The sequence below is a fragment of the Wyeomyia smithii genome, chromosome 3 (assembly GCF_029784165.1).
Source record: "Wyeomyia smithii strain HCP4-BCI-WySm-NY-G18 chromosome 3, ASM2978416v1, whole genome shotgun sequence".
NCBI lineage: Eukaryota > Metazoa > Arthropoda > Insecta > Diptera > Culicidae > Wyeomyia > Wyeomyia smithii.
This window is the reverse complement of record NC_073696.1, coordinates 77850157-77868443: the sequence shown is the minus strand read 5'-3', so window position 1 is coordinate 77868443 and position 18287 is coordinate 77850157. Positions and strand designations below refer to the sequence as shown.

Here is an 18287-nt window from a genome sequence, read left to right as displayed (position 1 = left end):
AAATCAAAGAAAAGTGGAAATTAAACCTGAAGAAACAAACCTGCAGAATACAAATCGACAACTTGTTGATGAAGTGTGTTTGATAGTTACAAGACTTACGAAAGTATATTCTAAATCAATATTGATAACATTTAAGTTAGTTTGTGCGCTCGAATGGCAATATGAAAAGAGGTATGGTTTTCTCTGGAAACTTATTTCTAGAAGTTGCGGTTTAGAAACCGTTATATGAATAAAAAAATGCAATGGAGTTCACAAAAGTTTTATGACCCATTCCAGTTTTGTTCTCTTTGCAAATTTTAGGTTCAAGCATTATTTATCTAGTGAACCCGTAGAACCAAACCAAATCAAGCCAAAGGAAAAAAGGCCCTAGTGTCGGAAACAGCAAGTTTTGAGCTTAAATTTAAGCCCCGATTACCCATAATACCTTTACGTGAAAACTCATCCTTTTGATTGCAAACATTCCGATGGTATTACAATTGCACTAACTGCAGATGAAAAAAATACTAAACATTGGGGCCATGAAATTCCAATATTTTGCAGTCACCGTGAGGCGCTTTAATTCCGTGCAGTTCTTTATACCGTGCACTTCGTATCAAATTGTTTAAAAAATATGTGAAAAATTCGAAAAGAGTGTTTTAATGTACTTTTAAAACATCTTCTAATATTTATTTGATTTTTTTTTTTCACATTTGTATCATTTTGATACGAAATGCACGGAATGAATATTTCGGCACCGTATTGCTAGTTCCATAATCGAGCTATTATATATACGAATAATGAAACCTACATGTTTGCGAATATTTTCCAGTTTCTTCTGGAGCTCCTTCTCACGGTTCTGTTCGGCGGTGGACAATTTGTTTTCAATTATGCGAGTTTTTTCCTCTGTTTTCTGCGTCTCGAGCAGATCGGCGGTGGTGCGGACCTCTTTAATCTTCTCCGTGTTCTAATAGTTGTGATGGTAGAAATGGTTTCATAGTGGTGGCAGCAATGAACATGGTGATGATGATGTGACACGATGATGATGATATTGTTGATATACGAAAGAAGTTTCAAACAGCCAGTCAATGGTTCGCATTTGTGTCCAATGATAGTATTTTTCACGACATGATTGTGAAGTGTTCAAGATGTGTTTTTGGGTGATGTAAATATGAAAAGAAAACAAATTAATTGAAAAATAAAAAGAGCAATAATTAGAATTACATAAATAAAAACAAACTTGTCAATCAAGATAGAACAACCTTAACATAAAAGATTTTAGGAATCTCTATTATTGGAATAGAACAGAAAACTCCATTGGCGACTAGAACCAAACAATTTTGCATATCTTAGGGTTACGACAACTTACATGTTCCTTTAGTCGATCTAGAATCTTTTTGATCTTGTCGTCCCGCAATGAAGCAGCAGTTCGCAGCTTATCCTCCAGCTGCATTTTGAGTTCTTCTGATTTTGTATGTTCCAAACTGTGTCGAGTCTTTTCGATTTCAGCCGCATGCATCTACGACAGCGATAAACGGGTTAGATAACAATATAATTCACAAAAAAACCAGCACAAAGTACCTTCAATTTCTCCTTCAATTCAGTGATTTGTGCTTCCCGCTTTTCTTCGTACTGTTCCATTTTTTGATCCAGAGTTTCCTTGGCGTGAGTCTTGAACTCTTTATCAAGTTCGTCTTTCTTACGAGTGGCTTCTTCAATCTTTGCCATTTTGGCTGACCAGTCAGCCATCTTTTTAGCCTCCAACGACAAGCGCCGTTCTTCGGCTGCCTTCAGTTTTTCATCGATTTCTTCAGCCGACACCGGTTTGCCTGGCGTTGGTGGCAGTTTCGGTACTATCACATTAATAGCTGGTTCTGCAAGAATTACTTCATAGCACAAGCCGCCCTTCGATTTCTCCTGGCATCGGATTTCCGTAGCTGTAAGGACAAAAAAAAACAAATTTAGTAAATTAATTTCAAACTACTGATGGTCAATGCCGTGACTGAAATGACGAATGTTGCTAGAAGAAATATCGTAGATACATAGATACTCCAATATTTTCACTACACATTTCAAAACCACAGTACAGATCCAAAACACATCATCAAACTACGTTGATTTTCATACATAATAGATTTCTGCTCAAATAGGAATAAACCTAGAAGGATACATTCGCTAACAATACCAATTAGAAGATATGTTAGTCCAAAAGCGCTCATCAATGTTCCAAACTGGTGCCAAATTATACCTGTAATCCAATGTATCCTTTCGGCGGGTGACCGCAGCAATTGTCAGTAAGCTATTTCTACGATTCAGCGTAGGTATATCGTGTCGGCCGGCAGAGGCAACCCAATTACTCCCCGGAGGAAGTTTGTCATGATTTGCACCAATAAATAGCACACAACTTTGGGTTTGTGATTATAGCTTTCGATCCACCCAACCGATTTTTTGGCAGAGCCAAACCTTATTGACGCAAATTAAGAATTAATCTTCAAACCACTAATCGCAGAGGCGTTAAAAAATTCCGATTCCAAAGGGTTGTGAATTGAGTCGAAGGTTAAAAAATAATAGCAATGCTTTCCTTGATTTTCTTGTTTTATCAATACCTCAATAGTTCTAGGTGATTGTTTTTTTTTTCATTCGCAGCATTCGATTATTCAACCTGTTCCTTTAAAAATATCAGTAACATTCGAAACACACTGCATTATTCAATTCGTCACCTTACCCCTCGTTCTCATAATTAGATTTTTTCGGGTGATCTCTCAAATCCACAAAACGAAAAGTCTATGCCAATTCAAGGCTCAGTCTATCCACACCCTCCATAAATAAATTTGCGAAAAACAAAAAAAGGTGAGCCCTGAATGCGTGAATACGGCCAAGGAGCAGACTTTATATAGGTATGTGTACAACCGTACATAGCGGAAAATATTGATCCTTCTATCTTATTGCTGCGTCTGCTTGGCATGCGACTCGTTTCAACAGACGAAGAAGCAACGCGTGTAAAATATATATATACATTTTTCTCATTTATATCTTCTGCATCATTCAGGACAATTGATGGGTCGCTGAAAATTTGTGGCGTATTTTTCCGTCAGTCGCTTGTGCGACGTAGTCCTGAATTTTTAAAGGTTGGACAAAAAAGTAATACCTGTTCTAAAAATCTGTTCCACCAATGATTTATAAAGCAGGTTGACAAATTACTTTTCAACGCTTCAGGGTCTCTTATCATCTCAAAAATGTTTGTTTGTACTGCAACAAAATGAATCGTCCCATCAGTTTAAATTATACTATTCTGGTAGAAAAAAATCTCATTGGATCTAGCTTTGGATATTGTTACTTTCCCAGGTGCCGTTCAGAATTCAAGATAAAAAAGCATAACTTGTGGCCTATCTCTGAGAACATCGCGGTCATATTATTTATTCTCCGTCCTGGGATGCAATTTGAAAAAAGGTACAAAGTATGTTCAGCTGATGGAATGGACATTTTGATGTATTTTGAGATAATATGGACATTCCGCATTATCAAACATGTCCAATAGAAGCTTTCAACTGGCACATCTAGTTTTTTTTGACACCTGCCTTTGATATAAGGAGTACCCTTCCTGACCTCTCCAGCCCTCCACGAGATTTTTCAAAATTTTTCATTTTGAAGTAGAATACTTCTCTCAGGAAGTTCGGCTACATAGGGATGTGAAATGAAAATCTAAAACCGAAAAAAGTGAAAAATATGTCCAATTTCAAATGCTAATAAACCGATTAGTATTCGATGGATTTCCTTCGTTCTTGCAGCAATAGATTGGAAAATCTTCTAAGATTCTTCCCAAAATAAGATAATTGTAATTTTATTATTCACACTATTGTACTATTGAAAATAGTCAAGCCTTGTCAAAACGAAAATTTCGACCCCTGATTGGTCGTTATATGCTTGCTTCCCAAGCACGGTCGACAGAATCATATACCTTGCAATTGAAAACATGCTATTTGGCCTATATAAGAGCCTGTTTCAGCCGGAGCCGCTCATAATAGTTCTGAACAGCGACGACAGCAGTCCTCCCTTAGCAGCAGTGGGTACCATCGATAGCGGAAGCGGCCACAACTGTGGCTTGGCTGTGGATAGGCCAGCGTATAGCGGCCACAACTGTGGCATAGCGTAGCATCAGACAGCGACAACAGCAGTCGTCCTTCCTCAGCAGCAGCACTAGCCCTGTGGTTGGTCACCACGTCTCAGGAGCAGCGCGGTTTTTCTCAGCGTGTGTCGCCAGACAGCCATTATTCCCCCCGTGTTGGGGCAGCATGATGATTGCCATCAGGAAATCCAGTTTCGGAAATCAAAATGCCTTTTTGAAGGCAAATAAACAAGTCATTGAAAGTTAATAATTTTTGTCAACGCAAGCAAGCATTCTGTGTTACATCCTAGCAATTTAAATTTGTCGCACCCGTTTAATTTACTGAATGTGAAATAGCTTCCACAGTGCATGTTGTCCGTGTATCTTATTTCCCCCAATGTTAGGGCAGCTCAAAGGTTGTAATTAGCAACCGATTTTGAACCACACCATGCTTTTTTCAAGGCAAATAAAAAATAATTGAAGGTTAATAATTTTCTGGCATCAACACAAGCAGACATTCTGTGCGGGATGCAATCAAATTCTGTTGTAGTTGTCTAATTTTTACTTTCACTTTATTTAGTAAACCCCCCACTGTAGGGGCAGCGCAAAGGCTGCGATCAGCATAACCGACATTGAATAATAAATTTCCCTGTTAGTACGCCTTCACAAAAGCAGTTAGTCCGACTATGCAGAGCTAATATGAAGTCGATTCAATCAATCAGCATAAACAGAATTTCGTCATCTCCCAGCTGCCAAGTTGCAACATGATGCAACACGCAACAGCGAGCAAACGAAATCGCTTGATGTTACAAACCGCAATAAGATACGGGTTAAAACCGTTGCGTGTGTGAGAGCACCATCGGTGTTTATTCGCTGGATACACTATCTACTGTCTACTGAACGCAATAATCTGCTTACATGCGACATGGGGACGGGAACATTTTCTTCAACCAAGCTGCACAACACGACACAAAACATGTTATTTTGTTGCTTCAATGAGAGTGCTATCGGTCCGGCTCGACAAGAAATCATTTTTGTGCATCCGTGCTACGAAACTGAGGAAAAATCACAGGAAGGTTGTGTGCAAAGCCACGACCGCAAGGTTGAAGTAGAATACTTTTACAAGAAAGATAACCCGGCTGCTTGCGTGTCAGTCATTTTTCCTAGTAAATAAATGTTGACCGCTCATTGGCAGTATTGAAAATTCTGTGCAAACGAAGTTGAAGTACTACTCAATTTCAGTTTGCACAAATAAATACGACCTCACTGAACAGGAAAAGTACAAATTCTTTGCGGCGCAAACAAGTTTCAACAGTCAGAGTATATGTACATGTGAATTCAAATTAAGATAATTAACTTTTGGTTAAAGCTCAGAACAAGAAACATTCGTTCTGACATTCGTTCGTTTGGTAGTCCTAAAAATGGTTCGATTTCTCCTACCTCTAGTAGAAGGCCCTTCTCCAGCGTCTCAACCAGAGGTTGGACACGTGTTACCTCTGGCTGCTTTTAAATTGACCTCCGTACTGGTACTTGGTTTCTTCGATGCACTTCCCCCATGCTGGTCTTTCGCGCGTTTCCGAGCATCACGCTTGTATTTGGCGTTCATATATTTAGACATAGCACTGAATAAACTTCCGATGGATTTCTCAATTAATGCAATAAATGCACTCGTAGTCTCTTACCCGAGAATAATAAAACACTTCCAAGAAATGTTGCACTACTGCCCATAATTCAAGAATTGGCTAATATGCCGTAGGCATCAAATCGAGAAAAACGCCTTTGAAAGTTTTTTATCGGTACAACATACTTTCACTGCTCATGACAACTTTTTTATTGAGAATGTCACCCTTCATATATGCTGGACCCTTGCCGTTGAGTTGAAACAGAGAAATCTGTAGAAAAATTCCATCCGTATTTTTAACACAGTAGCCGTTTTTTCAATTATGAACGAAAAATCAGTTGACAAAACGGTGTGCAATTCGGCTAATATCCATACGATGTGAATTATATCGTACTCGTTGGTGATGCAAATGGTTTTAAATTCAATAAAACAACACGGAAGCACAAGTGAGGATGAAAAGGACGACGAGACAATTGTTACGTGCGGCAATATAATAATATAACGAAAATATTATTATTCATGGTAATCTCACAATCCACTTTCCTATTTTTTCTCATCAAATCCAAAATGAAATCTGATTCTTATCTTTATTAATAATACTCCTAATCAAAGAGCTAAATATCATTTTTTTAAATGTAAAGGTTTATGACAGAAGGAAACAGTCACACGTTTTGATCATTGGGTTTCGCAGTACAACAAATAAATTCTTGTAGCATCAAATATTCTTCGTGAAAAAGTCAAATTTGATGCAATGGCCTTACGATCGCTCACCTGTTGCCAGTAACCACCAAGCTACAACACACTTTCGAAAGTTAGAGGAAACACAGTTCAGTAATAATACACTGGTTCGTGAACATGCCACAGGTTCAAATTGGATATTAGCCAAATTCTCAATTGTTCTGGATATTAGCCAAAATTGTTTCACGTTTGCTGCCTTCCCAAATGCATTTTTTGACAATCGGCTTCCGTAGGGACCTTGTTTAGGGTGTGTACCATCACGAGAAACTGTTTTCTCGATTTTGGTAAAAATGGCATATTAGCCAATTTTTGAATTATGGGCAGGACTAGTAAAAAGACAATTTCCACGTGTTGTAACGTGCTGGAGCACGAAATCTATGTCTGTGATAGGGAACCTTCACGTTCACGAGGCATGACTGGAGAAACGCGTCTAATAATGCGGTAAAATTTTTAATGTCTTTTTGTGCAAATTATTGTACTCAGACAAAAACCTGTTTTGAATTGGATGAATTTTTAGTGAATAAACGTTAACCGTTTGTTATTCAAAGTTGGTCATGCTGATCGCAGCCTTTGCGCTGCCCCTACAGTGGGGAGTTTAGTAAATAAAGTAAAAATTAGACAACTACAACAGAATTTGATTGCATCCCGCACAGAATGTCTGCTTGTGTTGATGCCAGAAAATTATTAACCTTCAATTATTTTTTTATTTGCCTTGAAAAAAGCGTGTTGCGGTTCAAAATCGGTTGCTAATTACAACCTTTGAGCTGCCCTAATATTGGTGGAATTAAGATACACGGACAACATGCACTGTGGAAGCTATTTCACATTCAGTTAATTAGACGGGTGCGACAAATTTGAATTACTAGGATGCAACACAGAATGCTTGCTTGCGTTGACAAAAATTATTAACTTTCAATGACTTGTTTATTTGCCTTAAAAAAGGCATTTTGCTTTCCGAAATTGGATTTCCTGATGGCAATCTTCATGCTGCCCCAACACGGGGGGAATAATGGCTGTCTGGCGACACACGCTGAGAAAAACCGCGCTGCTCCTGAGACGTGGTGACCAGTGCTGATAAAAGTCATTTTCCCCAGCAAAATTCTTCGAAAATTACAGCCAATCATTTTCAATTTTCACTTCCAATGATCGCAGCACTCTTTCAAATACACTAGATTTTCGTCGTAGTAACGTACTGTTATACTCAGATGAAATAGATCGCGCGCATCGTTCACGGTTACGGAATAAAATTTAACGACAAAACCAACCAAATGATCTTCACTCCAAAGCGAAAAAGAATAACAAATAGTCCACTCAACCAAAATGAACCTCACCGAAACACTTTTTCACTGACACTGACCGATGCCTTGACAATCTTCGTTAACTGATAAACTGATTCTGTTGTCTTGCTTTCATCGCATGAAATATAATGAGGTGTTTTGACAGTTCACTTCCATGCAAAAAGCGGGAAGGGAGAACTCTCAAAGGATTGTAAAAAAATAACGTTTATGGATGCTTTTTTTCACTTTCACTCAAGAGTGTCAACAAATATCAACCCTGGTGGTGACCAACCACAGGGCTAGTGCTGCTGCTAAGGAAGGACGACTGCTGTTGTCGCTGTCTAGAACTATTATGAGCGGCTCCGGCTGAAACAGGCACTTATATAGGCCAAATAGCATGTTTTCAATTGCAAGTATATAATCCTATCGACCGTGCTTGGGAAGCAAGCATATAACGACCAATCAGAGGTCGAATTTTTCGTTTTGACAAGGCTTGACTATTTTCAATAGTACAATAGTGTGAACAATAAAATTACAATTATCTTATTTTGGGAAGAATCTTAGAAGATTTTCCAATCTATTGCTGTAAGAACGAAGGAAATCCATCGAATTCTAACCGATTTATTAGCATTTGAAATTGGACATATTTTTCACTTTTTTCGGTTTTAGATTTTCATTTCACATCCCTATGTAGCCGAACTTCCTGAGAGAAGTATTCTACTTCAAAACTTTAGAAACTGAAAAAAGAGGTGGAGCTTATCAAATGATCGCTATATCATTCCACCACGTACGTGAAATAATTCATTCCTATTTTCATCCCTATATAAGAGCCTGTTTTAGTCCAAGCCGCTCATAACAGTTCTGAACAGCGACGACAGCAGTCCTCCCTTAGCAGCAGTGGGTACCATCGATAGCGGAAGCGGCCACAACTGTGGCTTGGCTGTGGATAGGCCAGCGTATAGCGGCCACAACTGTGGCATAGCGTAGCATCAGACAGCGACAACAGCAGTCGTCCTTCCTCAGCAGCAGCACTAGCCCTGTGGTTGGTCACCACGTCTCAGGAGCAGCGCGGTTTTTCTCAGCGTGTGTCGCCAGACAGCCATTATTCCCCCCGTGTTGGGGCAGCATGATGATTGCCATCAGGAAATCCAGTTTCGGAAATCAAAATGCCTTTTTGAAGGCAAATAAACAAGTCATTGAAAGTTAATAATTTTTGTCAACGCAAGCAAGCATTCTGTGTTGCATCCTAGCAATTTAAATTTGTCGCACCCGTTTAATTTACTGAATGTGAAATAGCTTCCACAGTGCATGTTGTCCGTGTATCTTAATTCCCCCAATGTTAGGGCAGCTCAAAGGTTGTAATTAGCAACCGATTTTGAACCACACCATGCTTTTTTCAAGGCAAATAAAAAATAAATGAAGGTTAATAATTTTCTGGCATCAACACAAGCAGACATTCTGTGCGGGATGCAATCAAATTCTGTTGTAGTTGTCCAATTTTGAAGTAGAATACTTCTCTCAGGAAGTTCGGCTACATAGGGATGTGAAATGAAAATCTAAAACCTAAAAAAGTGAAAAATATGTCCAATTTCAAATGCTAATAAATCGGTTAATATTCGATGGATTTCTTCCGTTCTTTCAGCAATAGATTGGAAAATCTTCTAAGATTCTTCCCAAAAGAAGATAATTGTAATTTTATTATTCACACTATTGTACTATTGAAAATAGTCAAGCCTTGTCAAAACGAAAAATTCGACCTCTGATTGGTCGTTTTATGCTTGCTTCCCAAGCACGGCCGACAGGATCATATACCTTGCAATTGAAAACATGCTATTTGGCCTATATAAGAGCCTGTTTCAGCCGGAGCCGCTCATAATAGTTCTAGACAGCGACAACAGCAGTCGTCCTTCCTTAGCAGCAGCACTAGCCCTGTGGTTGGTCATCACGTCTCAGGAGCAGCGCGGTTCTCCTCAGCGTGTGTCGCCAGACTACCATTACTCCCCCCGTGTTGGGGCAGCATGAAGATTGCCATCAGGAAATCCAATTTTGAACATCAAAATGCCTCTTCCAAGGCAAAAAAACAAGTCATTGAAAGTTAATAATTTTTGTCAACGCAAGCAAGCATTCTGTGTTGCATCCTAGCAATTTAAATTTGTCGCACCCGTCTAATTTACTGAATGTGAAATGGCTTCCACAGTGCATGTTGTCGGTGTATCTTAATTCCCCCAATGTTAGGGCAGCTCAAACCATCCACCGGTGTTTATTCGCTGGATACAAAAATCAAATGCGAATTGTGGAATAATTCGTCTAAAGAACATAAGGAAATGGTAAACCTGAACTGAAAGGCGTGGCCTATAACGTAGCACCCTTCGGCTATTAAAGAGTGTTTTTGGGAAAACTAGCTACATTCATTAGTCGGAAGGTGAGCTGGATGGACCGTCCACAACGTTGACAGCAGCAGCAGCAGATATCAGCACTCAGCGGTAACAGAATATATCAGCGGGTTGCGCCTGTGGCTGCCTTCAAATTAAACAAATCACTTGCCCTGTGGTTGGTCACCACGTCTCAGGCCTCTGCCTGAGAACGAACGCCAACGCGAGCGATCGGTCGAGATTTTTGCAGTACAACAGCCGGCACTTCATCTAATGGAAAAGTGGGATCATTTTGTTCAGAAGAATATTACTGTCGGTAATATTACAGAGCTGCGATTGCATTATATCCTATATGGAATTGAACAATTGTTCTTCTGAGAACAAGTAAAACACTTAATTTGAAGAGGTAATAGTTTTGGGTACCAGTAGCAGTATGGTAACAGCCTCAGCGGTAAGTGCAGCCGGTACTTCCATGAGGCCGATGTTATAAGGAAGTAAATGGAAGCGGCATGGCGAAACAGTTCGGATGTGCTTAGACGCGCGTCATTTTTCGTTGTTGATATTATTCCACACATGAAACGAAGCGCTTTCGTACAATAGCGGCGGTATTAGCGGTAGATGCATTTACCAACACTTACTCCAGTAAAGCCGTGTCTAATTTTCAATGTGAAAACACCTTTCTATTGTGTTGGCCGAGCACATTAGGCCTCTGCCAGGCTAAACGCGAAAAGCGGCGTGAACCGTTTCGCCCGGCCGTAGGGTAATGTGCAGCCGTAAGTAGGGCTGTGTAAAAGTATTCTACTTCAACCTCGCGGTCGTGGCTTTGCACACAACCCTCCTGTGATTTTTTAACAACAACTTCCACAACAACAACAACAACTTCAACAAATACAACTTCACTGTGTCGCAAGCTCACGTGCTTGTTTTTTCCGTATTGAGTGGCGTTTAACAGCGTCTGATCGAGGTTGGTGGCTTTAGGTATTGGGCACGACCGCAGATTGTCAGAAGTGACGGAGTGGTAAAACGAGATTAACCGCTAACATATTGCTGGCAGTGAATTTTGTGACGTGCTTAAAATCGAAAGTGAGCAGCTGTTGAAAAATCCTTCGGCCTATTAGAGCATGTTAGAGAGTACCTTTGAATTTTTCCGAAACGGGCAATCCACAACAAATGTTCACTTCCGTTCGAATCCTTGGTAAGATCAGATAATTTTTGCAGATTCGTCGTTTATATACTCCAAAGCGGCGTACGATTCAGTTCAGTACAAAGAGTTATGACAAACACTGCTTGAATACATCCAACAAAAGTGAGTAAGCAGATTCGTGCTTATTTTGACGGTTTAAACATACGTCAAGATACTTATTTACTTTCCTGGTGAAACATTTATCAGGGTTTCATCTGCGCCACAATGTTACGCCAACGCCCTTGGTCCAAGGCAGCTTGTCTGCAGTTTCTTGAGCGTCCTACATTTCCGGAACCTTGCTCCACTTGGTCCAACCACCTAGCTCTTTGCGCGCCTCTACGTCTTGTACCGGTCAAATTCGAGACGAACACTAATTTTTCGGAATCATTGTCCGGCATTCTTACAACATATCTCGCCCTTTGTACCCTTCCATACGCCATCCTCACATACTCCGTCGTCGTTCGTAAACGGCTAGTGCTTGCAAGTTATTCTCGAGCATTGTCTATGTCTATTACCCGTACCAGTCTTATGAACGTCTTGTACATGGTACATGGTGCATTTGAAACGGGGGCGAAGTCGAAGCCGTTTCGTAAAGTCCGTAGTAGGCACGACTTCCAGCTACAATACGTTTGCGAATTTCTCTGCTGCAGTTGTTGTCTGACGTCACCGAGGTACACAAATTCGGTAACCACCTCGAAATCATCTCCGTCGATCACTACGTTACTGCCTATGCGAGTGCTATCGCGCTCGGTTCCCTCTGCAAGCAGGTACGTCATCTCCGAAGTATTCACCTTCAATACAATCTTTTCTTCAATACAAACGTTTCAGCTTAGTGTACTGTGCAGCAACTGCCTGGAAGGTCCTTCCAATAAAGTTCACGTCGTCAGCGAAGCAGATTAACTGGCTGGATTTAATGAAGATTGTGCTCCGGCTGAAGGTCGTATGTTTCATAACACCTTCAAGCGCAATGTTGAATACGAGGCAGGAAAGACAGTCGGCTTGTCGAAGTCCCTTGCGTATTTTAAACTGGCTCGATACCGCACTCAGAATCTTCACACAGCACTGTACTCCATCCATCGTGGCCTTAATCAGTCTTGTTAGTTTCGCAGGGAAACCCTTTTCGTCCGTAACTTTCCATAGCTCTACACGGTCGATAGTGTCGTAAGCGACCTTAAAATCGATGAAAAAATGGTGCGTGGATATCCGCAAGATTTTCGGATTATCTGCAGCGTAAAAATTTAGTCCGTTGTCGATCGCCCATCCACAAAACTGGCTCGTTAACTTTCCACAAACCAGCTGCTCCATTTTCCCACACTCTTGCCCCAGAAAAGATCTGGTCTGCTGTCTTCGTTTCTATTTGTATCAACCTTTGCTGCAGCATCAATGCCCGCACTGCATACTTCTCGTCCAGAATCGTTTGACACTCCTCATCGAACCAGCCGTTACGTCGATTCCCCTCGACGAATCCAATAGCACCTTCCGCTGCGTTGTCAATGGCTGCTTTCCCAGCCCAGTAGTATATCCTTCAGAGGGGCTTCGGTAAGCTCTCCCTAATCCGGCAAAGCTGCCTCAAGGTTCTCTGTACTGATTGTTTCTACGGTTGGCTTGTAAGGCCTGCACCAACCCCCAGTCTTGCCGGAGGAAAGCACTATTTAGGCCCACGCTGGTACCAGGACGTTGATCAGCCCTCCTTAACAAGGAGAACAGACCCACCATCTTGGTGAACGGACGCTCGGGTTACGCGTAAAAAAGGCGTATATACTGAAATCCGCGTAAAAAACACGTGATTTTGGGGGCCATAACGTTGGACCGATTCGTAACGTTGGATAGTTTGGAGCAAGTCAGAGATGCCGGATGTTTTTGAAAAACGTCTGCAACTGCTCGAAAAACCAGAAAAATCTGCTTGAAATCTAAAAAAAAAGCTATCCGTGATTGGAAAAAATTTCGCTCGCGCAGGCAAAGTCTGCAAAAATCTGCACACATTTTGAGAAAATCTGCGCAAATATAAGGAGACTCTGACAAACTAGGGAAAATCTGGAAATATCTGCAAATCAACAAAAATCTGCACACAGACTTTACAAATCTGCGTTTTGCAGACAAATCTGCACATTTGGTTTCCCTGGAGCTAGTTGACGGGTTAGGAGCCGTTCCTAAACCACGTGGTCATATTTTGATCACTTTTTATACCCCCCGTACCCCCCGTGGTCTTCTGGCCAACCCCCCCTCGTGACTTCACCCACGTGGTTTTTTCATTTGTCAAGTACCTACCAAAAATTCGCTTAAATTTTTTACATTTTTATTATTAAACTTTCAGTACATTATATATTTTTAAAATGCAATAGCTTCATTCTTGAGAAATTATAAGTCAGGAAAAAAGACCACATGGTCATTTCGTTAACTCCCCCACCCCGTGCGTGGTCTTTCGGGGTCTTTTGACAAACTCCCCCGTCCCCTTCTTCATGACCACGTGGTTTAGAAACGAACCCTTATCCAACCTGCTGGTCTTGGAATGTAAAAGTCAGCTCCTTGAATTTGGGATGTCAAAGTCAGCTTCTTGTGAGCAGAGGTAAAATGAACTAAAGTAAACTGTAATTTAATTTACACTAAACCTACCGTAGAAAGAGAACAATAATAATGTCATTAATTAAGAACCATCTTCCTTTTATCCACCGCAAATCCCTTCAGCGCTAATTCAGTAAATTTTTCACGATTGTTGTTCACCATACGCTGTACCTATGGCAATTTCAACAATACATTGTTTGGACAAATTGTAGAGATAGAATATCTCTACAATTGCTTTATATATGACTTGTTCGAATTCTGCCTTCTTGACAAAATATTGCCTAATGAGATTCAAAAAGCGAAACCAAGCATGGCTGCTGCGGCGCCAACTTCTTGCTGCTGATTACAGATCAGTACGCACGGCAAACTTAACTATTCAGGCGCACCAACGTCACTTTTCGTGCAAAACGGTTTTGCTATTTTGAAGATGAAGTGACGTTGGCGTTAAAACTCAATGCATTTACATAAATGAACGCGTTAAAGCAATGAGATACGTTTTTCAACATATTTACTCAGATTCTATCAGATCAGATTGCTCAATGAAGCGCTTCTGTTAATTTGGGAATGAATTAAAACAAATCGCTTCTAGAGCGGTTTTATGCTTCTGGCGCTTACGTCAAAATCTCAGCCCATGGCAGATCTGCCGATGAACACTTAGCAAGCAGAGAGCACTAAACCGCTGTTCAACCATTGTTGACTTCAGCCAGGTTTTCACTTGATGTAATGTGCTGAACAAGCGTTCAATCGTGCATGTTGTACATGGTAGAGCAAGTGCAATTTAAATTGCTTTCTCAGTCGCAGGGAAGAAAGAACGGACTTCAGCAAGCTCCAGCTCTTCCAAGTTCTTACGGTCTGCCCTCATGCTGCTACAATGTTGATACCAGACATCCACCTCTCCAACAAAATTGTCAACTTCGTCAAAAAAAAACGAAAGCATCGGTTTTGCGCTTAAACTCGTCCAACGACATGCGTATTACGTTAGCGGGATGCAGCAAGGACAACGCGTAGGCAGGTGCACTATCTTCACCGAACCGTGTTTCCAGTGAGGTTGCAAGAGAATCAAGGTAAGAAATTGTCACAGCTAGGTTCCAATACTCCAAGCTAATTGATGCAGGCGGATTTGCTCGGTACTTTTGCCGCTGCAATGTCCTTGGTGGGTCAAGTGAAAAACCTGTGCAATTCTATGCAACACAAAGCAAGTTTTTCAATCAAACATTCCAAAAAATAATTGATTTTTTTCAGGCCAGAGTCAATCATATTTTCGTTTCAAAAACATCCCTTTTTTTGGTGTAAATACTGAAAAACAAACAAAATCCTGACTGGTCTTGAAGTATGATGCTGGCCTCACAAGCCAGTCGTCGTAGATTCGAGTCTCGTCTCGAGATAGACTGTCAGTGTCATTAGAATCTTAGCGCGTGGAGCGTATTGTCCTGTATACCAAATAGTTCGCTGCGAAGTTTGTGAATACTAAACAAAAGGTCGATTTCCAAATCGGAATATAGCACCCCAATGCTAAACAAAGTTCACAAATTTCAGGACGGGTTTTGTTGCGGACCTTATGCCATGTTTAGAGCATGATTAAAAGTCTACTCACCTTATTGTAACTTACACAATGTTCACTCGCCAAACGCCAATTACAGAAACAAATTATAACATACCTGAAATTATATACATTGATGCTTACCATACTTACTCTTAATCCACAATTATCCTAAACGCAATAAAATTTAAGCAAATAGATGAACGCATACTCACACATATACATTGCAAGTAAACAAAACCAATTTGAGAGATCAATTATAGAGGAGTTAATTCCTAACTATCAACCTCTTCACATTACTAAAAGAAAACTTCCAAGGTTCTAGAAACCTTATTCATTTCACCCACGGTGATATCATTGGCCGGACAAATTCCGGAAATCATCAAACATTTTTATGGTGCCGAAACCCGGGACCACGTCTCGCAAATCTTTCACACAGTTGAAAGTCCGTGTAAATCGAATCGTTGGAAATAAAAAGATTCCTCGCCGCGTGTGCAATTTATACTCGTATCGAGATTGGTATTAGTAGAGTGATCTAGCAAACCACATGTGCAATTGATCGTGCATATTTCGCTGTTTGTCACTGGCCGTGGAAATTGTATACGGAGAAAATCTGCTGCTGCTGTTTCGGATACTGCCATCCTTCGTGCCACTCTGGCCTGCTGACTGGTTGGATCTATAGACGTTTAATTGAGGGTTGCTGACTGGCTGGATGAAGGGACTTCCTATCGAGGGTCACGGAATTATTGAATTGGACACCGCACTGCGATATCGATTGTCTGGACATTGGAAATCGAAATTCTACATATTTTTACCGGCAAGCACTAGAGAGGTTAAGTACGGGCATAGCAGGTGGGTACAGTTTCTTTCTATATCTAATAAAAAGAGACGATATACAAGATGGCAACTGCTGCCAGAAATGAAAAGGCAAGGCTATTGAAACAATTACATGCGAGACATGCTTATGTTACTGGATCGATCGAATTGATCCGCGAATTTGATGATAATTTTGACGGCTGGACAAGCTAATGGAAGAATTAGAGAGCATCGAAACCGAACTAGATTCACTTCGCACTGGTGATCCAACATTTTCTGAAACGTGTGCAGAGTATCAAACTTTGTATTTTCGTCTAAAGGGATCACTGTCATCAAAAAACATTACTGTTCCACATCCTCATCCCCCTGCTACCGTATCTGAAGCTACAAGTGCTAGTTCCGCATCTGTAGTGCGGTTACCCGAGCTGAAAATTCCCGAATTTGATGGTAATCCGGCAAATTGGGCCGGATTTCATGATTTGTTTTTGGCAATGATTCATGATCATGCTACTCTTTCAAACATCCAAAAGCTGCATTACCTACGAGCATCGTTGAAAGGCGATGCAGCTAGAATTATTTGCACCCTTCCTACCGCAGCAACGAGCTATCCCGTTGCGTGGAGTATGATATGCGAGCGTTATGAGGACAAAGTTATGCTAATCAAACAGCATATCTCTGCACTGTTCCAACAACACCAGTTCGTAAAGAATCCGCTGAAGAGTTATTGGATTTGGCCGATGAATTTGAAAAGCATGTGAAAATTTTGGATTCACCCGAGACTAAAGCACAACATTGGGATTCTGTGTTGGTGGAACTTCTGTTCAGTCGAATGGATAATCACACACAAAGGTTGTGGGAAAACCAGCGGGATAAAACAAAACGCCCCACCTACGAGGATTTGTTAAAGTTTGTCCACGAACATTCGCGGACACTTCAGTCACTCAAGCTTTCGCAAACTGCTATTTCTTTTACGGAGGCCAAGCCTCCTAAGGCTCGACCGCTTGTTAGCAACTCGACAACGGAGCAAACCATAAAATGCGCAGTTTGTACACAAAACCATTATTTATTTCAATGCGAATTATTTCGAGCTCGAAGCCCTGCTCAACGCTTAGATCTGGTGAGGCGAGCCAACCTGTGTATCAATTGATTAAAAGCTTCGCATTTGGCAAAAAATTGCAATAGTGGGTGCTGCAAATATTGCCAAAAGAAGCATCATACGCTGCTTCACCTTCCGCCTACTCCTACCATGATCGCGACTGCTGTTTCATCTCACACGCAGCCATCTTTCAACAAACAACTGATCAACAATAAGATGCAATCAAACTCCGGTGCGGCGATGAGCAATTCCGAGCTCGGTTCGGTCGATCGGTTAACGATGTCGTCGTCGTCGGTACACGCGCCCTTTCCTGCTTCGTCCGGTACAGTCCTACCTCCTCCCTCCGTCTGTCAAACAGTCACACCATCAATCGACAGTGATTCAACTGTGCTCTTATTCACCACTCTCGTAAAAGTCCAGGATAAATTTGGACAAGTCCAACTTGCACGTGCACTACTGGACAGTGGATCCCAGTCAAGTTTTGTTTCTGAATCGTTATGCCAGCAACTGGGTTTAAAGCGTAAAAGGGTAAATATACCGGTCAGCGGCATTGGACAAGCTCTAGTGAATGTGCGATATGCAGTGCCAGTTCAATTAGCCTCTCGTGTGGGACCCAGTGAGTACTGTGTCGAATGCTTAGTACTGCCAAAACTGACTGTTAGTCTACCAACAAGAAGCACCGACATTAGAGTTTGGAAAATTCCTCAACATCTACCGCTTGCTGATCCACAGTTTCATCTCAGCCAGGGCTTTGACCTTATTATTGGTGCAGAGCTTTTCTCTTGTCTCTTGCAAGCTGAGCAAATATCATTCGATGATCAACTTCCCGTGCTTCAGAAGACAAGTCTCGGATATATCGTCGCCGGTAAAGTTCCTTCCAACTTCATTGCTCATCCCGTAGCATGCCATGTGTCTACTCTCGACAGTCTAGATGCACAAATTAAAAGGTTCTGGGAAGTAGAGGACTTCGATCGAGGCAAGTCTTACACATTAGAAGAGCA

At 41.1% G+C, this 18287-nt stretch overlaps 1 protein-coding gene across 6 annotated transcripts in view; it reads right to left on the bottom strand.

Annotated features, from left to right (window-relative positions):
* The window catches only part of LOC129731606 (GYF domain-containing protein gyf-1), a 62272-nt gene that overhangs the window by 3609 nt on the left and 40376 nt on the right, over window positions 1-18287 (bottom strand). For 5 of the 6 annotated variants that reach the window (XM_055691724.1, XM_055691720.1, XM_055691721.1 and 2 more), the window contains 3 exons: window positions 1558-1913; window positions 1346-1495; window positions 788-943 (listed from right to left, as the gene is read on the bottom strand). In XM_055691724.1, coding sequence (XP_055547699.1) covers window positions 788-943; window positions 1346-1495; window positions 1558-1913 — 662 coding nt within the window. The remainder of the gene's footprint in view (window positions 1-787; window positions 944-1345; window positions 1496-1557; window positions 1914-18287) is intronic. The other variant, XM_055691726.1, reaches the window with a different exon arrangement.